A 24,215-nucleotide genomic window follows, 5' to 3' on the forward strand; every position below is an offset into this window, starting at 1 on the left:
CTTTAGAAAAGAAATAACTAACGCAGCGTACTACGTAGGCGAACAACACGCGAACGCGAAGCGAGGCGAAGCGGCGCCGGGTGAATCGATTCTGTGATACCTATAGAAGTGTCCTACGTGGGCGATCTCGTTGTGAACGCGAACGTCGTGGGCCCGCCGCGCCGCGCCGCGCCGCTTCGCGTCGCAATGGCGAGTCGTTCGCTTAATAAGACACAGCGTTAGTAAACATTTTCTTTGGTTGTGATATTTAGAGGTACAGATGATTTATGCCGATATTTACATTTCATTTCTTAAATTATTTTTTGGAAAAAAAACAGTACAAATAACTAATAACTAACAAACTACCAAATAACTAATGAACTAATGAATGAATGAGTTGATTCTTGAACAAAATTAACAATCAAGGGTATGTTTAACAATCTTGCCATTTACTCAAATCAAATAACTTAACAGAAAGTCAGTTTGACTGTTACTTTGATACACAGCAGAAGTGACAATTTACAGTTATGTAATATGCATACTTAGTGTACATACATGGTATCGAATTAACAAAAAAATATAGTTTCATATTAAAATTACGCACCTTTTCCGTCTCAAAAGAATAGCTAAAATGGTCAATGCAGCTAGCGACAGGGCCGCACAGAGCGCTAATAATAAAGCCAGTTCTCCCGCCGTGGCCGGGAACGGCGCGTCCACCTCCTCCGCGTAGCCGCCCTCGGCCGGAGTCGTGGTGAACTCGTACACCTCCCGCGTCCAGCCCGCTTCGTTTGACGCGCGAGCTGCCACGCGGTACCTCGAGCCAGACGTTAAACCTAAGTGATAAGGCAGTGTCATACTAAAAATATACATAGACAAATTGCGAAAAAGATGGCGTAAAATGAATATTATCTGTAGCTACATGACAAAATTCTTAATAAAATACTTACCGCCCAGAATAACTTCGCCTCCAACAGGCACATCCCGCGCACCAGCAACGCCCGATCCAGCCCACTCCAACTTTAACGCCACGGGCCCGCATCCCCCGTCCGTCCAACTGCTTGTATCGAATCTTGCGTGTGTAGAGTTCACTCTAATCCACCTCGAGTCAGGAGGTGCAACCGGTGGCCCTCCGGTGGTACGAACTGCTATCTCTGTACCGGGTGGTCCACCTGCGGACCCATAAGCCCTGTAAGCTGAGCCACAGCGAAGGTTTGGTAACGTCACCGGACCAGGGCTGGCGGCTAATATCCTCCATTCTCCCTAAAATAAATTCTTGTTATAGTGACAGTTTCCATCCACCGTGATACAAGTACAAGTCAAAAGACAAATTTAGGGTTAGATACCTCAGGAGCAGCAAGCCGCCAGTGTAAAGAATAAGATTTAGGCAGTGCATGCCCAGGAGCTCTTGGGGCTGGTCGCATGTCAAGCTCTAGTTCCCTTGATCGAGCTTCAAGCAATGCTAGAGCTGGAGGTGCCGGCGGCCGTAGCACTACAACTCTCCACGTAGCTGAGTCAGAACCGTGAGGGTTTTCGGCAACGCACGTGTAGTTATCGGCGTGAGATAGTTCTAATCCTGGAGGATAAAACTAATTACTAAGTACTCAATTTGACTTGGTAAGACCTGTCATTGCATTTGTGGCAATTGCAACTCATCATAAAATACCTCTAATCAGAAGAGCATCTCCATCCAGATGGAACGGCGGGCGTGGGTGCAAAGGACTGCCGCCTCTTAACCACCGTTTAATTGGTGGTGGGGTCCCTCCAACCACGCATTTTAGTGATAAAGATCCGCCAGCAGCTCCAACTGCTACATCGCCGAAGGAAGAAATCCGAGCAGGAGCTATAGAAGAAAAACATTGTTGTTGAGTTACGTTAGGTATGTGTTTACGTCGCCTTAGATTTTGAATGTGACAAAAATCTAGAAGTAAAATAGTTGTAAAGATCAAGGTCTAGTCACTTTCGAAATTAATGTGAATAACGTTCAGACTAGGGACTATCATTAGTCTTCGGATTAGGCTTCGGAAAGAATCGCACAATATTTGCTCTCGGTCCAAGCCTCTACTTACCTAAGGCACTGGTCTGACAGGCGACGGTGGTGGAAGGCGGTCCCTCGCCTGCGCTGTTGGCAGCGCGGACCCATGCTTCATACGTTCGGCCGGCGCGAAGACCTCGGAGGGTTCTCATACATTCTGTGTATACACCCTCGCCCTCGGTGCAGGCGTTCACTCTCGTGGCGTTTGGCTCTTGTGATCTGTAAAAAAGTAATCTAATAATACTTGTGCGGTCTAAATAGAGAATCGACTTTGTTGCAACGGTAACAATTATTATCCTAAAAGTCTACCTCCTTGCTTGTTAACGAGTACTAGCTCATTCGCTTAGAGTTAACCTAAATGTGTTTTGTGCGAGTAACTTGGTTCTAAATTAAGATTACAGCCAGAGGCCCATGGCCAAAACGATATGACACATATAATTTTACAGTATATATGGTGCTATTTTACCGCACTACTGCGATAATTGGCACATTACGTATCTATGTCGATATGTACTGTAAAACGTTGTACGATACATGTGCGTATAGGTAATTTGCAACTCGTGTCGATTAAAAACACCCCTCGGTCGTGTTTTAGTTTATCGTCACTCGTTGCGAATTTCCTATTTTTCGCACTATAAATGTATAGTTCACGGACTAATTATACTATTAGGCTATGCGCGCACTGCGGATTTCTGCCGTGCGTTTTTTTCCGCAAAATCTGTGAAGTATGCAACCTCCTTGAAGTGCGCGCATTGCGGAAAATAATCTGTATGCGGATTAAATTCTGTGGTTTGCTGCAGATTGGTTGCGGTGAGGCGCCGCACGAATTTTCTGCATCTTATGGACTATTGAATAAATCCGCGCCCTGCGGAATAAAATCCGTGCGGACACCGGCCGGCAGCCATCCAGTGACGCAGTTGTTCTCGCGACATAGTACTGCGCGGTCATGTCGTCGCCTAGCGTAGTAGTTCATTATCAACGTCCGTTCTTAACTTGAGTTGGGACTATTAGAATGGCAAAACGTGCGGATATGTCACCGCTGTGCGCGTACTGGACACACACGGTTTTTTCCATTGCGTTTTTAAAAACGCACCGCAACTCGCCGCACCGCAGTGCGCGCCGTAGCGTACGGTAAGCCGTGGAAGAAAGGGCCCAGGCCAGAAAATCAGACGTTTACTAACCCTGACAAGTCCTTCACGTACAGTGTATACTGTGTCAGTCTTCCGTTGGGCTCGGGGGGTGGAAGCCAGGATGCCCTCAGTGACCGTTCGGCCAACGCTATCAGCTTCATGCCACCAGGAGCACTTGGTACTGAAACAATTTAATTTTCCATCGCCAGCTCAGGCAGGCTCTACATTCTTCGAAATCTTATTTCTAATTAGAATTGGAACTGGATGGAAGAGATTGACAGTAAAATTGGAATATGCCTCGTCTGCTATCAGTTTATTTCTCTCTGCTAAAAATAATACCTACCTAATCTACCTAGATCCATCTCGTTTACTCACTTACTTTTCAGTATATTAAGCATTATTTTCTATAATTATATCGCAGTCAAATTTTTAATTACTTTTTTGTCAGCTTTTCATTTTACCATTGTTTTGAATAGCCTAAGCAGGGCTTAGCAGGCGTTTTTATTCTTAAATATTTTTTATTCATGAAATAAAACTATGAAAACGGATTATATCGCGTATATTGAATTTATAATACATCCCGACGTTTCGAACTCTTTACAGCGTTCGTGGTCAACGGGTGACTGAGGAAAAATTACAAAGTGCAAAAATACCCACATACTAAAATAATGAACAATCATAGACTACAAACTTTAAGGCTGGTTGTACATGCAAAATCGGTTCATAAGGCTAGTTATACACTATAATTATTTTTCAAGTAAAGAGTATTTTTTATTCAGTTTTTTTCTAAATGTTACTTTTTTTTAAATAAAAAAATGACAATTCTGTAGAAGTTGTATATTTAACATCAAATCAGGGTTATAAGAAGCAAAAACCCCTTTGCCAGTACAGTGTAAATTAGTTACCATCTTCGTCTGTCCTGCACACTTGCGGCGCTGACAGGGGCCCGTCGCCCGCCGCATTGTGTGCACGCACTCTTATTTCGTACTCGGCGTATGGTGTCAGTCGGGATATTGTAGCTTCTTCACCCTTTATAACAAATAAAATCCTTGTACAAATAAGGTGGAAATAAGATATTATTTAGATATCAAATGTACCTACGTAACGTTCAAATTTGACGTTTTTGACGACCGGGTTGGCCTAGTGGGTAGTGACCCTGCCTGTGAAGCCGATGGTCCTGGGTTCGAATCCCGGTAAGGGCATTTATTTGTGTGATGAGCACAGATATTTGTTCCTGAGTCATGGGTGTTTTCTATGTATTTAAGTATTTATATATTATATATATCGTTGCCTGAGTACCCATAACACAAGCCTCCTTAGGCTTACCGTGGGACTTAGTCAATCTGTGTAAGAATGTGCTATAATATTGATTTATTTATTTATTAGTAATGCCCTCTACGCAGTTTTGCGTAATATTCCCTATTGTTAATTTTCCAAGTTACAATCCTTCAAACATTAAAATTGTTAGATGACTGGCTGCTGCCTAAAAAATATATCCATGTCCCTCTCCGGGCAACCACAAACACGAAGATATAATATAATCTATAATCGTAACCCTTTTTTTTTAAATTGGCCTCCAGTGCATCGCATTCCATTAAATTTCGTTTCGCCTGATCGTAGGCGTGGCGTAGTTAAAATTAATTAATTAAACTTAATTACAAAAGTATCGTTAAACCAGTAAGCTTTGTCTCGATACTCGATAGATGATACAAACAGTGTCGTTTTCATTTTAAAACTTGAGTTGTAATGAAATTTTGCATATACAATGACATGACAATATATCTAGTTCTGTAATTAGTTTATATAGCTCCAGTTTATAAAACAAACGAAATAGAGCAAAACAAAGAAATAGCTTACTAGATAAATAGCAAACTTAAATTCGCTTTTTTTACTATGGTTTCCGAAGCTACATAAACTAATTACAGACCTAGATATACCTTATCCTAGTACAAAGTTTCAGAGCAATCTAGCTAGTCGTTTTAGAATGAGAGCGTAACTACGTTTGTATGGAGAACCGAGCTCGCCGGCGGGGACTCTTAAAGCTGGTAGAGTTGGAAAAGTTGGACAGTCGTTAGCCAGTAGTTAACCATACAAAACAACGAAGGCTAAAAACTTCTGCAACGTATTCATTGGTTTTTTAACAAAATACCTAAGTTTCCTTATTCTCCTGACCTACTCACGTACAGGGAACTGAGTGCTATCACAACCGGAGCGCACTCCGCGCTAACGAGTTCCGTAAATTTTTAAGATTAAGATATCCAACATTTTTAAACTCTATTGAAGTTCTGGATAGAGATATGGTTATAAAAAATAACAAGATCTTATTATTGCAAAGCATACCTGAACTCGTAAATACGCGTCTTGAGTCGGCAGCAAAGGGTCAGCATCATATCTTGTGAATTGCAGTGTGTAGTGGGTAATAATGCCACCTCTGGCATCTACTGCAGGCGGCCGCCACGCTGCCCGTAACGATGTCGGTCCACTTGATTTACAGCTCAGCCCCTCAGGACCCCCCGTCGGAGCTAAGTATTTAAACAAAACTTTAATAAGTTACATATATTATTGAAATATCGATGTAGCTCGCAGTAAGTAAATAGGTTTGTCAGTCACTCCGTGATTCCATAATCATGTTTACAAAATTGTTGAAATATTGGAAACTGACTTCAACAAAATATGGTAAGTATCCCACGAATAGCGTGAGGCTTTCTTAAAATTTATAAATTCTTTAATATAGTGAATATTAATTACATATAATGGATAGTAACGACAGCGCAGAAAAAAGGACGGCGATGTATTGATTTACTGTAGAACACAAAATATAACACGCCGTAGGTATTATTAGTCACACAAATACAGCTTTGTATTTCTCACAGATTTTTCACTGCCCTGAACGCGGTTGCCACTTAAGTAGCTACTGCCCGAACGGACTTGTCTTCTCAGAGCAACGAAAGGTCTCCAATTCCCAGAGCGATACCTGATTGTTATTTTAAAGGATTCTGGTTTTATAACTCAAATTATACAAAACGGGAACATTTTATTTGCCTAAATGGGTAAGCTACACCCTTAATAGACCCTAATTAATAAATTAAAATTAGTATTTCCACAAAATTTAGTTTACGAAAAGCAATTTAACAATGGGAAACAAAGGGATTGTCGTTACCTAACTAATAATTCAGATTTTACATTACATTGTTTTAATGTTATTGTTTGTCATAATTTACAAAGCATTTTACCTACTTTCCCAGTCTCGTTTAATATTGTCTTCTGTAATATTTTCACTTTGATGTTCTTCTTCATTGCCCAAACAATATTTGTCCACTTAGAACTTATTTAACTTTATTGCCAAAAAGTTGGTGTTTCGTTGATGAGAGCAGTGGTATCTCTACAACTTTACACCTCTCCAACTGTATTTTCGGTGGCTTTGAATATCGACTATTCCTTTTGAGCTTCAAAAATGCTAACAAAGTCAGCTTTCCAAGTGCCATCAATTTGTCCTGAACCGTTTGACCTATATAGGGGCCACTGTCCAATTAAACCATTTTGCATTTTGATGTGAAAATTTACGATGGCCGCTTCCTGTCGATAGCGCAATGCGGATTTATTCACGAGTGCAATGATAAAAGTTGAAAACAATACTTGAAAAGCAAAACGGTTATGCCTCGCCGCTATTAAAATAGTGTAATTTGGATTTTAAAAATTGTCCGCGCGGTTTAACGAGAGATTTTTCATTCTTAATTGAGCTTAATCAAAGGGTAATTGTAGATATCACCTTAAATACATCGTATACGAAGAATCTTTGCGTAATACGTACTAAAAACCATAAATAATTTGTACTAGGTATTTTATAAATTATATTACAGTTATTAGTTCAAAATGTATGGTACAATTGCCATATAAAGCGTATGAAAAGGGGTGATAAGCTGATAAGTAGATGTTAAACAGATATTATTATTCTTATACCACGTTGGTGGCAATCAAGCATACGGCCCGCCTGATGGTAAGCAGTTACCGTAGCCTATGGACGCCTGCAACACCGATATATTGTTACAATTTATTATCGCCAAAATAAATATGTATATAACCACCAAGTACCTACCTCAGTCGGTAGGTAATCATACACATCAAGTAAAGTTATATAGATAATAGAGTAAGAAGAGAAAAATTAGGGACTAATGTTGAAGGTAGCATTATACTTACGCGATTCTAACGTATGTCGATAGTGCGGTGGCGATACAGGCCCAGTGCCTGCCGCATTATAGGCCCTCACTGTGACCCCATAACGAGTAGCGGCCTTCAGTCCTCGCAGAGTCGTACTAGTTGCGTCCGCGCTCGCGCCGCTTTCGGAACCCGGACTGTCATTCAACGTTCCTTTGCCTTCTTCGGAAACCCACCAGCGGATCGTGTAGCCTAGTAGCGTGCCATGCCATGATTCTCTAGGTGGCGGCTGGTAACAAAAAAATACTACTTATAAAGGAGCGTTGCCCCTGAGACTTTCGTTAGTAAATAAGGAGAGGCCAAAGTGAACAAAAAGCTATAAGGACACAACACTGTGTTAAAAATGACACCATCTACATTACAACACAACAAACTTTTTGTTTTGCGTTTGCGCGACTGTATAAAGAAATGGAGGCCAGTAGTTAATATCGGTCTCAGTTGCTTTCAGCCACTGAGTTCTAGTAACAATTTGGAAACGTGAGCCACTAAGAGCTCTTGTAATACCTGTAAATACGGGTACCGGATTGTTAAGATTACCTGCCAAGTGATGTGTAGTTCCCTCGCCCGGAGTGCCCGCACGGTGATCTCTCGCGGCGCGCCGCCGGGAGCTAAACAATCAGCAAAATGCCGTGTCATGTTAATGCTTACGCTTTCAGATCGTTACATATTACTAACATACCTACAAAATAATTCTGGAAATGTTAAGTTATTTATATTAGACATGTTACGGGGTAATATGCGCATTATGTTTACGCACGTGTATTAATTGTTACATTTTTACACGAGTTCTAAGGTATAACAAGCTACAGTACCTACAGCTTAACGAAAACTATCTAGGTTACGTGAGGCTAAATGTAAAATAAGTAAGTAGTAATCCAACATCCAACATAAATGTTTCTTCTATCTCAGATATTATTTACCTTTTGTATAGGTACTAATGCTTTGCTTGACTATGAAAGCACCTAACATACAGATGTAGCGAACAATCCTTTTTAATACAGTTGCTCAAAAAGTACTACTTTACGTAGCTGTTTAGCGTGCGGAAAGTTGGTTTTCGCGAACTAGTGCTTTTTACTTTTCCAATTTTTTTAAATTTATTCTTGTTCCAATTCATGACTACTTATTGATGAGTGTTAATATTAGTTTCCTTTAAACGTCGTAATCAACATAAAAACCTACTGTTAATGTAAGAATACGAAAAATATATATATTTCATATTTTATTACTTACCTCTTCATCATTATAACACGTCTATTTTTTTATGTTGAATATTGAAAAACCGTTCTTAATGAGTTGTCTGAATGGAACGGAACGCCTGTCAAAGTAGAGGCGTTGTCAAAGTAGAGGCGTTTTTTCTTTCTGCTTTAAGTTTCCAAAGGCTACATTTATAAAAACAATATCGAATGTTGATTCGATATTGTTTTTATAAATGTAGGTACGATACACAAATAATCGTAATTAACGATATTTGGGTAATAATAGTACAATGTTTTATATTTACAATTGTTTCTGTCTTATAGAACATGCATTAAAAAAAACTTTCATTGAAGTGGGTTCAATAATAATAACACCCAGCTAAAAAAACACCTCTTCATAATGTCAATGTCAATGATGTCACAGAATTAATAATATAAAAGTTTCGAATTCCTTATTATTACTTGTTGTTTTTCTTATTTTTTCGCAACTGTATTAAAAAACGTCGTTCGATACACGTTCGGAAATGTCATTCTTCACTCGTTCCGAGTCTTGCCACTCGCCTGCGGCTCGTGGCAAGATATCTCGGTACTCGTGAAGTAATGACATACTTTCCGCACTAGCATCGAAATGTACTATTCCCATCATATTATCACGAAATCGTACGAACGTGTCATGTTAATTCAGTCAATCGCAGTACAAAAGGTACTGAGGCTGACTGAAGTAGTATGACAAATACGAACGATTCCGAGAAATTACGATGGAAAAAGATTATTCACTACATCTGTACTTAGTATTTTCGTTATTTTTAACTGAAAACCAATCAATTCAAAGTACACTTTTCACCTGAAGAAATCCGAGCAGGAAATGTAAAACCAACTTTGTGTTAACTTTGTACGGACTACACCCCGTTTGTACAGTTTTGCATTTGTATGCATATAAATTTACAAAATAACAATCTTGCCAAAATATGTTTTGAATAATTTATTTATTTATTTTGAGAACCACTACGATCGCCAAAATAGGCTCTATTATCATATATCTATTTAAGTCTATTTTCAGGCATAAAAAGCGCCTGTTCATGAATTTAAAAGCTGTAACACGTTCGCCGTTCATTCAAAAAGAGCTTTTACCCTAATTATTACCAAGTAATTTTTTAATTATACTTAGAACCTCGTAGTGATTAAAGAAAATGGACATTTAACGAAATGCCGTGTCAAAATAATGCTTGAACATTTACAGTTTACGAGCCCGTAACACAACGTGTAGCACATAAAATGGCTTAACGATTATGGTCGGTATTAACACCGGACGAGCCCGTATACCTAGTCCATTATTTTATTATAGACGTCATGAGTCATGACCTTGTTAAGGGGTGTTGATCATGTGTAACACAGCTGTATCTTGTAACTTATGTTTTAAGATTTAATTTGTTGTTTGTTTTCCCGTGACTTCCCTCCCAGTATCCGGGAGTACAATTAAGATTTAACAAATTGTCACGGTTTTGATCTTATTTTGATATGACCTTGAAGATCGCTCACGTTGTTTGGTGCATGCGAAATGGAGTGAATGTGTTGCGCCTGCGCATCCTTATGTGTGCTAATCCCCAAGACGATCGTCAAGGTCGTATCAAAACCAGTTCAAAACCATAACAAGTTATTAAATATGAATCGTTACTATACTGTTACTAGTCTGCTAAAGGGATGATGATATTTTACGAATTTATTCGTTTGCACTTTGTACGTATTTTCCTCATTTGAATTCTGCTGTTTGGCGTATTTAACCGCAAAATGTGTCATTATTATGAATACAATCGTCCGAACTGCGACAGGCATATTTATGTAATCAGTTAATCACAATCAGTTGCAATTGGGACTTAAAAACCATACTTATAATATTATAAGGTATGAGTAAAAACGATTGACATATTTACGATCTGACCTATTGTAAGTACTTAGTATGAATATAAGTTGGGGTGTCCTTATTATAAGGACTAGGAAGTCTACAAACGTCGCACATGTAAAGGAAATGGCTAGGGTCATGTTTACGAAATGTGATTTATAATGTTAAATCGAGCCACAGCTGTCACTGACCTTCCTCTCTCGTAGTGAAGTGCAGCGGGGAGGTGTACGCGGACGCGCCGACGTCGTTGAAAGCGGCGAGCCGAAGCGCGTATCGGGTGTCCGGCGAGAGCCCCGACACGGACGCGCCGGCACGCCCTAGTCCTTCCGACCTGCCACACGCGCGTTATCTCACGTAGGTACATTCAATAAGAAAACATATTTCACGCCAAAGTGTCTAATACATGGACATTTCTGGTGGACTGGTTCTCTCCAATATGTTTTTCGATATGATTCAATAAAGTAAATCAGTTGCAATTTAGTTTTTAAAAAGTAATTTCACTTGAATGGAATGATACCTACTTGGATGGATTTTTTTTAGATCTTCAAGTGGTTTGCAGTTTGTGGCATTTTCGTTTTAACAAGATTGTATAAAAAAGATTGCTAGATTTGGACAAAAATTGTGGCTAATTTTATTAAACAACCTGTGAACCTACTACAAAAATATATCTACTTTTTGAAAATAACAACGAATGTGACGAAGAATATCCATAAATTAATTAGCGATGAAACTAAATTAACACCCAACTAAAAACAACACGCTGACTACAGGAAACTTACGAGACGTGGAGTAAGTCTGAATTTGCCAAAGTCAGGTTAAGTACTTCGGGCGAGTCCCAGTTTTCAAGTAACCCGGTCAGTGGCGTATCCAATGACACAGTCAAGTCTCGGTTGAGCGCCCTGTACTGCAGCGAGTAGTGTGACACAAGGGCTCCGCGGGCTATCCTCCAGGTGACTCGCGCTCTTCGGGACCAAACTTCTGATATCCGAACCTCTTCAGGTATATTCGGACGTTCTGCAATGAAAACACAACTCTAAATATTTTACTTTAAATTTAAGCTTGCTTGAGGATACATCATCATAAATTTCTTTGCATTTCATCAAAGTAAAACGAGAATTTGATAACACAAAATTTTACCTGCCTCTCTTAATCGATAAAATAGTCTTGATTGGCATTTTATAAATCTGTAAAGATTATAGCTACTTACATCAATCAATAAAAGGTTCTACCTACCAGATTCTACCTATAACAAGTTTCCAAAAGGTTTTTCTTTTGTAACCAAAGGAAGATAGTTTTTAAGTAAAATTACCTTTAACATACAATCGATACACCAATTCATCATTGCCGTAAAGGTTCCTAGCAAGGCACCGATACTCTCCTGCGTGCTCGGGGCCGGCGTGCGTTATTGTTATCTCTGATATCTTCCCTCCATTACCAGTGTCTCTGGTTTCGATGTCACCGGCGCCGCTGCGAGTTGACATGACATTATAAAAGGTTATCATAACATTATCTGTTTAGTGAAATACGAGCGCAGTCCTTTGAGCATTGAATAAGAAAAGGTCGTCTAATATTTCGTATTTTATACTGAAAAGCAAATAATCAATATGTGTCAATCAGTCAGTGTAGGAAAACTTTAAAAGCCTTTAGCAAATAAACGCTTTTTTGTTACGGATTGATGATATTAATTTTACAATTAAGAAAATACGTGTAACGTGATACACAGTTTCTCAAAACTTACTGTAACGCCAAAGGCCTGGAGTCATGCGTCCAATGCACGTGTATCTCGGGTTCTCCGCTGACAACGCACAGCAGTCTTGCGGTTGAACCTCTGACCACCCATCGCGTTTCTCCGCCGCTGCCGCCTCTGTTAAGTTTTGGTGGTTCTAAAAAAATATAGCAACATAAATGCTGTAGGTTTTAACAATAATTAAAGGTAGTAGACATATTTGAGGTTTTTTATATAGTAATAAGGTTTCTAAAATAAGGATAATTCTGAATTTGAAGATAATAAGCTGTTACAAAAATATTTGAGACTCCATTTTACACGTAAATGACAAAAATTGGTACTTTTGGGTTTACCCATCAACAGCCCTTCCCGAAATTATATAATTTAGTGGCTTTCGTTTTGAACATCATGGAACAAAACGAAAGCTAAATAACATGAAACTATGAACCTTACACTTACCCCCTTATTCATAAAAGTTTACGGACCTGAATTAGTTAAATTATGTTTTATCCCTTTCTTACAAATACATAAGTCAAAATGACAGATAAAGACAAACGATTCATAGCTAAATCAGGCCAGTAACGCGTTTATGAATAACGCCATTATGGGATATCTGCAACTGCAGCTGCCCATTTATCTGCAAAAGGGCTTAACCGATAGACATACAGTCATCCCTCTTAATCCGTAGTGCAGCAGCCTCCATAGCTCGATCTTGCTTGCTTGACAAGCCAAGTAATAAGACAACTGACCTCTGACGTCCAAGTAGAAAGTGTGGTGTATAGAGGCGTGCTGCGCGCGCGCCACGCACCGGTACCAGCCCTCGTGCTCTGGAGCGGCAGCCTTGAGCCACACGGTCCCGTCGGACAGGATCGATCCTCCTTCGGCGTCGTTAGTCTCCGACTGACCGAATAGTACGTGACGCCAGTTTTCACCATCTGCGACGAAATGTTATACATATTTGTTACTCAATATTCCATCCCATTTCATCGAAATTATTTTCATAACAGATCTACTTACATCATATTATGATTCAAGTTGTGTATCTTACCCAAAGAGTATTCCCACGAGACTCTGGGCGCCGGTTGTCCTTTTGCAGAACAAGGCAGTAAGATGGAAGCTCCAGCCGACACTGAGGTGTTCTGTGCTCGCCACACCCACATTGGCGACTCTGTGCAATAAAACTGTTTATTATGTTATGTTATGTTATTAATTTCAAAACTATTATCTTTCAGTATTTTAAAATGCACTTTGGTATTAAAACTACTAATCAAAACTACCTTTGACATTGAGTGATGCAGTATGGCTAACAGCACCAAACTCATTAGAAGCTTTACACGTATAATCTCCGCTGTGTGCCGATGTGAGTTCCTGTATAATTAATAAAGAAAAAAAATCCATATTCTTCTGCTCCACCTAAAAATAACACAGAAATTAACCCAGTACCTTAGTCCTGTAAAATATATGCAAATATCACTAATAATTATAATTGCATACCTTTAAAATAGACGGAATCGGTAAGTTATCCTTATGCCATGTGAATTGAATAGGTTTGTCACCAGAAACTAAACTACATGTTGCTTGCGTACTGCCTCCTACTTCAAGCTCTTCAGGAAATAGAAAAGGTGCGATCTTAGGCGGTTCTGAAAATTATTAAATGTTCATGTATTATTTTTCATACAAACTGAAATAAAGTAATTAGTACTCATAAACCCCAGGACTTACTATGAACCTCAACCCTTACAGTTCTTCTAGCAAGTTCCCCACTTTCAGCACGCACTTCGCAAGTGTAGCTTCCTGCCGTGCTACTTCGAACAGAAGATAGCTTTAGCATTCCTTTCTCATCGTTTGGGTCCATAACAACTTCAACTATGGAACCATCTTCACGTCGCCAAACCACTTCTCTAAAAATAAATTTACCATTCAAAATACAAATTTATTTTAGGCTATTACTCAACGTTAAGTAAGATCTACTCACTTTATTGGATAACCAGAATACGGACAATGTAAAACCACATCCGTATCAGCTTTAACATGTATGGACGATAAATATCTAATATTTGGAGGACCTGAAAAGATATCGATTGCATTAGGACAGTAATTACTCCTTTAGGTTATTGTAGTTACCTATTTAAAATAAGTTAATTCGTACCAAATACATTCAGTCTTGCGTGATGAGCTTGTGAACCACGGGAGTTGGTTGCGTTACACCCATATCTGCCACCTTCATCGGCAGTCCGTATGGTCACACTCAGAGTTGATACAATAGTCCCTTCTTCACCACCAGAAACACTTTCGGCTCTTGTATTTACACTATATCTAAAACATAAAAATATTACAAAAAAAGTAAATAGCAAAGAAAGAAAAATACAGGACAATCATGTAAATATGAAACAAATCAACTAACGAATGATATATGAGTAGGTAGGTAAATGTCAATTAATTATAGAAATCGTGAAAGTTTAAATAATATAAGAACGTGAATTTTTACTTGTCTGGCGCCGACGGAAGGGGTCTATCATCTAAAGTCCATAGCATTCGGGGTGGAGGAATGCCAGTAGCCGCGCATCTTAGTGCTACGCTTTGACCAATTCTAGTAACCGCTTCGCTGAACGTAGACACCAACCTTGGCGGTCTATCTAAAACCCAACCAATGAATTTCCATTAATTTATAAAACTTTTATAAGTATATATGCTGATAATTAAAAAAATATGGAAGGTTACCAGTAATGATTAGTTCAGCTCCTGCCACGGCAGAATCGGAATGATCGTGAGCAGTACATTGGTATAATCCTGCGTGATGAGAGTGAACTGGGCCAAGGGCTAGTCGAGATTGAGGGGCATGGAGAGGTCTCGCTTCATGTTGCCAACTTAGAGTAACTCCACCACCCCGTCCACCAGTTACAGAACAATTCAAGTGTCCGCTGCCGCCTGTCCCTAACATCTGTAATATTATGAAACAATTGGGTCAAGAATTTTCAAATTGTGATGTATTCAGAGCAGAATTTAAGTAACATGTAAGTATTAACTGGCACTTTTAATATTGAAATTTCAATATTAAAACCTACCTAACCTACACGTTTTTATGATGGAACGTATGTAGTCCGGCTTACATGAGGTTACTTAAAACTTATTAGACCAACAGAAAAAACTTGAAAACATTTTCAACAAAAAGGACTGGGACTATGATTACTATGCTTTCTAATAGTAAATACACTAGTATCCATAGGGAAATTAGGGAAGCGACATTATATATTATTTAAGTTTATTTATACAGATGTCTTACCATAGGGTTAGGAGATACAGTCACAGTCAGAGGGTCATAAACGACAAGCCTGATCAGAATTCTAGGAGCCGAATCCGTCCCAGGGAAACACGCATACCGCGAGGCGTGATGCGCACGCGCGTTCGGTAGCACCAGCGAGCCGCCCCGCACCATCCCCTCCCCTGCCACCGCCGACCATGAGCCCCCCGCGTCCTGCCGCTGCCAACTGACGATTTAATTTTGCTGTACTACGGGCAACGTGATTATACGCAGATAACTAAAAGGTTTTACTGTATAATGTCTACAAAAACTATCACAATGAACATAAACATTAAAATGGAAGAGTATATATTATTGTTAGCGCCGACAGGGTTTTTGAAAACATTATTTATAGATTTATTTTGTTGGTTATTTGAAGGCGTTTATGTATTTGCTATTAACAGAATTTGAACCCAAAATAAGATTAGAAAGTACAGGCACCATCGACGATGCCACGCCATAGTGCTTACATTCATCATCTTCATCTTTAATATACACGGTGTTACTTGAGCCACTGAAAACCTGAGACACCCCAACAGATTTTTTTTATTTTGAACTCATCTTAAGTATTTATTCTTTAATCCGATACATATTAAAAATATATTCGTTGTTTACTTTTCTTAACAATTCTATTCGACTGGTAATTCTACACAAGATAATTCGTCGTTTGAGTGACGTCAAACAATTGCTAGTTACCATCGTAAACACTGTTAACTGACCATTTGCATACCTTACTGCAACGAGATAAGGTTTACCAATGGACAGTTAAGAGTGTTGTTCATTGACAAATAACGTGTCAAATGCTAGTTATTGATATTGTTGTATTTTATTAAATTAAATAATTTTTATTTGTGTTTTTAAGTAGTCACAACTCACACTACTACATATAAATTATAAACTGAAATAGATATCATATCATATAGTTTCTAAATATATATTTGTAGTTGTGGTTGAGCGAATGTCAGACAATCCTGTTATAACCGCCAATTAAGTACCAGTGTCTGAGGAGAGCGCAATTAGCATCAAATCGAGCGAAAATGATATTCATGCTATGCATACATCGTATGCTAATCACGGTATATTCTATATTGGTTCTATTATGCTAGTGAGTATGCGAGACTTGACATAATTTTCTTGGTTAAGTAGATGGTTCAAATTTCACGAATTTATAATGATAAACTTACGTGGACAATTACGTAGCCCTTCAAAGGACAACGGATAACTCGTGGTACATTGGAGGTAAATATCAACGCGTAATTGAAGAACTACGTGAATTGCGTGTTGAACGGAAACTGAACTCTAATGCTTAATTGTCCAAAGATAACTTTGAAGCATTACATTTTAATACATACTGGGTTAAAATTATAGGTTAATAAAAAATAGGTGTTAGTTTTGTATCTAGATTACTTTTAATTTCTCTAACAATAAAACTTAGATTTCGTGGACATTTATGTACTGCCAAACAATTACCCAATCACTTTCTTACAATGTAAACTTTCGACATAAAATAATCTATTTTCATTTGTCTATAAACCAAAGTTTTTACATGTGTTAGTACATGTAAAATGTTCAAGAATATGGATTGTAAAGGTCTAAAATAAACAATATTCATTCATTCAAAAGCTAATGACAACAAAAAGGCCTACAATGCGTTTTAGAAATAAGTACGTGAATGTTTTATAAACAAACAATTGACTCTGTTAACAGGTGTCCGTTCTGTAATACAGGCACTTCTCAACTTGGTAGCATTTTGCCGAATGAACTGTTTTTTTATAACTAGAAAAAAAAACTAGATATAGGTCTTGGTATTACCTGATGGTGTGTCCACTCATGTGTCTTATAATGCAAGGCAAAATTGCGGTCTCGCCGGCTCGTGTCTCTATAGAGTTCAGTTCAATGTGCTCCAGCCAACTACTATCTGTAACATAACACGTAAAATAATGAACGAAATGCTTTTTGTTCAACTAGAACTTTTCTGAAAAGTACTAAGGATGTGACTAAGGTCAACTGCTGGTCAATGTGTATTTAACTTAAAATAAAATAAATACAAACCATCCGTGGTCAATTTGAGCGAAGGGCTCGCAGTGTCCAGGGCGACGCAAGAATATTCAGCTTGTAAATCTGCTTGTGTTAAATCGAGACCAAGTAGAATCCCAGCCCCGGATATCCAACGGGAGTCTACAACAAAGAGGCATATCTACTTTTTGCACAAATGTTTGAAGCATGCGTCAACTGTAGGGGGCAGTAATGTCAATGTAAAGTTTAAGTTTCGCATTTAAGCTATATGGTTGTAGACCCATCAACGCGAACGGTCCTAATATCATTTCGTCTTTCACTAAATATGATGGAGGTTATATAGAGAACCTTACCAGGTCCAAGGTACCCAAGGGTCAGAGGCAAGCCATCCTGGAGCCAGGAGATCTCGACGAGGCCAAGCTGAGGAGACATTTCGCAGCGGATTACCACGGAGCCGCCGACCCTGGCTGGAGTCAGCTGACGTGCGGTGTGGGCCAGCACGTTGTCCTCCACTAAACAAAACAAAGGTTATTTTGTTAATGGAACATTCAATGGCATTTCAGTAGGTAGCTATCAAAGAGGATATAATAAGATAGAGCGGTATTGTCATAGTAAATTTTGTAACCACTGTAAATTCACTGCCATCTATCGACATAGTTTAAAACTAAAAATAAAGATTTATAAAAATACGATAAAATGTAGTAAACATGGATAAATGATTTTTTATTTGCATTAATTATTTTTATATCATTTTGACCCATGTTGTTTCACTGATATGCGTTAAAATTATAAATAACAAACGAAGCCGTCAACGCCCTCTATACGAGAGTAGGCCAAAACTAGTGGCGCCATCTGATCGAGAATCAAATTTTCGTGATTTTCGAGGCACGTTTTTTCCTTAGACTGTATCCATCTATTACGGAGTTATATCTATCTTTGGTAGCTATGTACGTATACATACTAGTTTTCTGGAGATTTTTACTCAGCTTCATGTCATGTACTTATTCCTCGTTATAAAAACAAGAGTTACATTCAACAGTAAAGGGGTGTGCTAAAAATAACAATATTGACAGTGCCGTATTTTGACAGGATTAAATAAACTTTATTTTTTATTTATTCAATAAAGGATCAGAAAAATAATCACTGACTTAAGACGATACCTAGTGAACGACCGCTTCTCCATACAAACGTTGTCCACATTTTTCTCCCTGTATATTGACATTATGGAAAATATTTTGACACAATTTATTGTATGTCAACCATAGAACCTTTTATTACACTTTTTTATCATTATAACAGCAATAAACAAATTCCACACAATTTTTTAATAATTTGATGATTAACTTATAATGATTAAAAAGTTTTTGGCAAAAATTTTATTTTTGGTACATACAAGCTTTTATCGCTGACTGTACTTTTTTTCCACAGGCAACTAATACTCGTCGAGACAATTCTAAAAACCCCAAACACAATTAGGTTGCGTTGTTTTATCACAGAGTTCCTATGACCACCTCCTGTCTTTATCATCAGATCAGCTCGATAGTACCATAATATTGCATTGTCACCCGACTTACATGCGTATGCAAATTTTCAGCTTCATCGAAACCGGGGAGATGGTTAAATTTGTTACCTTAGATTTCATTACATACTTAGTTACATACAGGTCGACCTAATAAAAGCGTGTTAAAAAAATCAAACGACGGGGCATAGCTGCTGTGGTTAATATAGATCAAATTGCATAAACAAATTTTCGATAATGTTAATATCCAGAGAGGAATATGGAAACTACGTTTGTATGAAGAAGCGGCCAAGTTATGACGTCCCCTTTCCTTTTAAGAAGGTGGAAAAAAATCTAAATCTATGGAAAGGAGATTGAAATGTAGACGGACCAAGGTAACTCTGCACCAGCCATGCATTAACTGTGGCTAGCGGTATATCCGGACCGATACGACCTTCGAAACCTTCAAGAAAAGAGAGTACTCATAATTTAAAGGCCGACAACGCACATTCAACCCCTCTGGTGTTGAGGGTGTCCATGGGCGACGGTAGTCGCTTACCATCAGGCTATTCGTTTGCACGTTTAATGTGACACTTCCACACTTTGCCACTGCAAAGGTTGTGCAGAGTCCGAATAAAATTACATTTAAAAACTAAAATAAATGATCTTTATTCTTTATTCTTTAAATGTTATTATTACGAATACATATTCATGTTATTTTTATGAAGTAAATACCACAATTAGTTGAAGTGCAGATCGGTAAAATGCAAAGTTATTTTTATGTTTTCCGTTATAGATTTTATGTGAATGGTATCCTATTATTCAGTTACGGTATCTCCTTTGTAGAAGCAGTACCGAGTCGCGTTCATTTTAGTAATTGGTAACTGGAGACTTCTTTTATTGCTCGCTAAGAGAAAATAAATAAGAGACGAAAAATGAACTTGAGTAATAAATAAAAGAATAATTGTAAGCGGTCTTTGTCTACGGCGTAAATAGGTATTTCAATTTTATTAGCCTTCCTGAAGGCTAATATAATTCGAGTCGGTATGAATTCATTTCAATTGATATTTTCACTGTCTGAGATACACAGACTAAGATATTGCATGTTTCGCTTTTTATTTTTAGTATAAATAGAGAAACACTAGTAGTAATAATACCTATACATATGATTCATGAGACATGAGTATACAATATTTTTATTATGTATTCACATATTATATTAAGTCTTCAATTAATTTCGTGACTACGAAATCCTTCATTTTAGTGCTCGTGATGCAGGTAATCCTAAGTTCGCGCGCAATTCGAGATTTATAAAAATTATAAAACTAATTAGAATTACTCGCAGTGTATCTTGTATAGTCGCCATCATAAATATGGGAGCGACCAAGTTACTCACAAATATCTGAACACGCCTTTATTGTCAAGGCGTTAGAGAGCGTGTTCAGATATTGTTGAGCACCTCGGCACTTATAAATCTATTGGGTTTAGCAAGATACCTATACATCTCGCGTCAAATGATGGTCTCTATGACAGTTCATCTCTCTTTTTATCTCTTTAATATTATTTCTTTTAGTTGTTTTACACGACTGCCTAAAAAAGGAGTGTATTGTTTTTACTGTATTCTTGTTAAATCAATGTTACATTTCTAAATAAATTAATGACTAAACTTAGAAAAAATATCTACAAACATTTTTCGTGACGTCTACTCCATACAATAATTTACAGACTACAGTCATAGGGATCATCTTTCGATGCTAGAGATATAATGAGCAATATTATATAAAAAATGACAAGTTATATTATACCTATAATTGTTTAAAATTCGAATGCCCCTGTATCTCTCAGATCTCCCTACTACCTATTTACTTGCTACGGCGTAGCATTTCGCTGGCCCAATATTACAGGGGTCTATGTTTCACTTTTATCGAACTGAAATTTGAACTTTATCATAGTGACATTAAGTCGAATTTCAACTATCTTGAAAATTTAACATAGAACCCTGTAATATTGGGGCAGCGGTTTCGTAACCATTAACTTTTGTGTTCGTAACTCGTAGCGTATCTCGGAGGTCTTAACAGGCCAATTCGAACAATGAGATACGTCATTTACTAATTCTATAAACGATATGGATTAGATACGTCAGTGTAAAATTTACGTTTCTTCAAACAAAAACGCCATTTTTGACACTGACATATATATTTATATAATCCATATCGTTTCTATAGAACTAGTAAATGACGTATCTCATTGTTCGAATTGGCCTGTTAGTTTTTTAACATTCAGTGCCAGTCACTCGCCAGGGGAGTTCTCTGTTCGTAGGCGCTTTTCGCTACATACAGTTTTTCCCGTGTTATCGGCTACGCTGGTAGCGCGTAGTTTGGGCTGGCAGTGTTAACACATTCACTGCCAACGTTTTCGTAGCGCGTACACGCGAGGCCGATTCTAGCGTATTCCCGCTTTGTAGAGGAAAGCGACTTCGAACAAAGCGCTCGCCGGCACTCAATGAGGTAAAATGTGGGTCAGCTGTGACATTGTAACATATTACATTAAACCCAGATATTCCGAGAAAAACCAAAAAAGACTTATACTTTTCAAGATGGCGTTTGATCCCCGTGGTCCCCGAAGCTCCAATTTTATGACACGCAAACAGGGATCCCTGAAAATGTAGGTGTCAAATTTCATTAGTGTCACTATTGTTTAAACCCCATTTAAGACCTAAAATCTGTTTTTGCAGTCACATTTTTAAGTCCTAAACATTTTTCCTCCATTTATTTTAGTTTATTTGTATTGCATAGCACTCGTGTACTAATTATGGATCTACTGATGTCTATTATATTGAAATCCAGTCAATAGTTAAGGCGCTAGAAGTAAAAATATAATTTACTATTCCGCGTCCTCTCAAGGCGGCTGTATTGATTTTTCTTTAATAAAACAGGTGTAAACAGGTTGTGAAGGTGAAGAGGAATCTACCGATATGTCATTTTAAAAATCCTGAGCTACAGAATGTACTGATTTTCAGTATTTAAACCCATAACCCTACTTTCTGTTTAAGTCGCAGTCGAGTAAAATGTTGATATTGGGGTAGAACGTGCACAAATGTATAGACAAAAGTGAAATTCATATTCTTTCAAGTTTCATATTAAGAGAATATCCCCTGAAAGTGTATAAGCGCTAAATCTGGATTCAGCTATTATTTTTTATAACAAGATGTATTTTTTCCGCAAAGATATCTAGGACTTTTTCTTGTAGAATTTATTAAGCTTTAATGTTGCCTTACACCATATTTTCAAAGAGAACGTATATTTAGAGTAAAACGCAAATTTCTCCAGGATGGTACACATTTTCCAAGATGGCTGCGATTCCTCGAGGTTCCCAAATGTCATAGTGTGAACATGAAAAAGAGACCTTTATTTAACATACATACCAAATTTCATATCTTTGGAAGGATTTCGAGGTGAGACTTAATACGATTGTGCTATATCCATCCTCCGTGTTTTCGTCGGTTTAAAAAATATTTAATTTATATAATTAATATTTTTAATTTGAATATCGCCAGAGTTACAATGTTGTTCAAGCGTACGAGGCCATAAACTTGCACACTGATACGTGAAAAAAAAAGTTTCATGTAATGTTAATTTTTGGCTTGAGTTATAAAGGCTATAAAGGCTACAGACACGATTGAACATTTTGTAAACATGTAGGCTGAAGTGGGACTGGGCAGGTCACGTCTGCCGCATGCATCCGGATAGGTGGGCTAGTATAGCCACCAAGTGGATGCCGCAAAAGAAGCGCGGACGTGGCAGGCCCAGGCGGAGATGGCGGGACGACTTAGACACCTTCACTAATAACTGGCCGGAAACAGCTCAACAACGGGAGTCATGAAAATCTAAGGGAGAGGCCTTTGCCCAGCAGTGGGATACAACAGGTTATTAAAAAAAAAAAAAAAAGTATGTAACATAAAATGTTCAAATAATTTGTTTATAAACCATAATGTTGTAAGTAGTAGGTAGCGGTGTTCTTGCCGTTTATTAAAATTTTGGTTCCTATGACGTAGTGACATAGGTACTGAGTAAAAATATTTACACCCTGGGGAGTATTAGATAATACCATATAATCCTACTACACTTGGGCTTTTTTAGTCTATTCAATGGTGCTTTAATTTATTCATAATTTTAGAAATAATAAAACAAAAAATGTTCGCTCTAGAAACCTGTTAAGAGTTTTTTTAATAGGTACCTACTCTTTGTTAGCATTTTTACATCCTTTTATTATTTTTTGTCGATATTAAAAATCTGACCAAGCTTTACTGCGCATAGAGGACCGTTTCAATATCAATTTTCATTTTAACATGCGTCGACGGTATTTTCAGACATGGGTCAAACACAACACTATGTTCACGTCTTTCCTGTAGACTGTACAGTTTTGATGTACATACAAGTTTTCTTTCCTGTGGACAATAGTTAACAGCTTGTAGGTATGTAGGTAATAATTTTATTTACTTGTCCAAATAACAGGAGTAATAAGTGTTAAATAAGAAGATTAACCTTTATAATCCTTAACCTTTGAGTATGTCTACAGAAAAGAAGTGAATATAGTTTTGTGTTTGACCGACATGTTTTCAAAGTAGTTTTAAAAGCGGCGGACGAGCAGCAATAAGCGAAGTATTCGTACTATGATAATGTTTTTCTGAAAGTTACCAACACGTACACACTTAAATAATTTCACGGTTTAGACTCACTTGTTTTAGCAATACACGCACGAAATTATTACGATTTGCTTACTTCTCACTTAATATAGTTGTGACAAAATACGGGCCTAAAGTTGCAATCGCTGTGTGGCGCTGTCGTCGGACACGGTCCCAATACTAAAGGAGTTCAAGCCTATTATTTTCGTCGCTCATCAAACAACACCTCTGTTGAACCAACTTAAGCCTGAGCTCGAGGTCCGTAATAACTGTACTGACTAAAATATCACACTTTTCTTGAAGCATTTGTAATGATTGCATTAGGAAGCCAAAACTTCCCCAACTACCTTCGCCTCACGAAATCGGCTACAATTTCTACAAGTTCCTCAATCGGCTCTAACTTGCGCTCGACTTACAGATTTTATTTACCATATTTTAATATTTTCTGCTGCAAGAGAGACTACAAAGGAATCGAAAAGCAACAAATGGGAACACAGGAGCTTATTCTCATTCAAAAGACTTTTGAAGAAAGTGTCTG

The 24,215-nt window shown here is 37.9% G+C and overlaps 1 protein-coding gene across 3 annotated transcripts in view; it reads right to left on the bottom strand.

Moving 5' to 3' along the window:
* LOC134744256 (cell adhesion molecule Dscam2-like) overlaps positions 1 to 24,215 on the bottom strand; it is a 67,439-nt gene that overhangs the window by 10,365 nt on the left and 32,859 nt on the right. For all 3 annotated transcript variants that reach the window (XM_063678003.1, XM_063678004.1, XM_063678002.1), the window contains exons 4-30: positions 17,849 to 18,007; positions 17,532 to 17,657; positions 17,292 to 17,397; positions 15,462 to 15,666; positions 14,900 to 15,119; positions 14,667 to 14,814; positions 14,328 to 14,494; positions 14,154 to 14,244; positions 13,901 to 14,079; positions 13,673 to 13,818; positions 13,456 to 13,591; positions 13,227 to 13,346; positions 12,928 to 13,113; positions 12,191 to 12,335; positions 11,762 to 11,919; positions 11,232 to 11,466; positions 10,644 to 10,783; positions 7,894 to 7,964; positions 7,339 to 7,585; positions 5,482 to 5,663; positions 4,047 to 4,170; positions 3,193 to 3,322; positions 2,046 to 2,230; positions 1,643 to 1,819; positions 1,323 to 1,552; positions 927 to 1,239; positions 584 to 812 (exon numbers count right to left, since the gene is read on the bottom strand). In XM_063678003.1, coding sequence (XP_063534073.1) covers positions 584 to 812; positions 927 to 1,239; positions 1,323 to 1,552; positions 1,643 to 1,819; positions 2,046 to 2,230; positions 3,193 to 3,322; positions 4,047 to 4,170; positions 5,482 to 5,663; positions 7,339 to 7,585; positions 7,894 to 7,964; positions 10,644 to 10,783; positions 11,232 to 11,466; positions 11,762 to 11,919; positions 12,191 to 12,335; positions 12,928 to 13,113; positions 13,227 to 13,346; positions 13,456 to 13,591; positions 13,673 to 13,818; positions 13,901 to 14,079; positions 14,154 to 14,244; positions 14,328 to 14,494; positions 14,667 to 14,814; positions 14,900 to 15,119; positions 15,462 to 15,666; positions 17,292 to 17,397; positions 17,532 to 17,657; positions 17,849 to 18,007 — 4,555 coding nt within the window. The remainder of the gene's footprint in view (positions 1 to 583; positions 813 to 926; positions 1,240 to 1,322; positions 1,553 to 1,642; positions 1,820 to 2,045; positions 2,231 to 3,192; positions 3,323 to 4,046; positions 4,171 to 5,481; positions 5,664 to 7,338; positions 7,586 to 7,893; positions 7,965 to 10,643; positions 10,784 to 11,231; positions 11,467 to 11,761; positions 11,920 to 12,190; positions 12,336 to 12,927; positions 13,114 to 13,226; positions 13,347 to 13,455; positions 13,592 to 13,672; positions 13,819 to 13,900; positions 14,080 to 14,153; positions 14,245 to 14,327; positions 14,495 to 14,666; positions 14,815 to 14,899; positions 15,120 to 15,461; positions 15,667 to 17,291; positions 17,398 to 17,531; positions 17,658 to 17,848; positions 18,008 to 24,215) is intronic.

Source organism: Cydia strobilella, chromosome 9 (assembly GCF_947568885.1).
Source record: "Cydia strobilella chromosome 9, ilCydStro3.1, whole genome shotgun sequence".
In the NCBI taxonomy this organism is placed as follows: domain Eukaryota; kingdom Metazoa; phylum Arthropoda; class Insecta; order Lepidoptera; family Tortricidae; genus Cydia; species Cydia strobilella.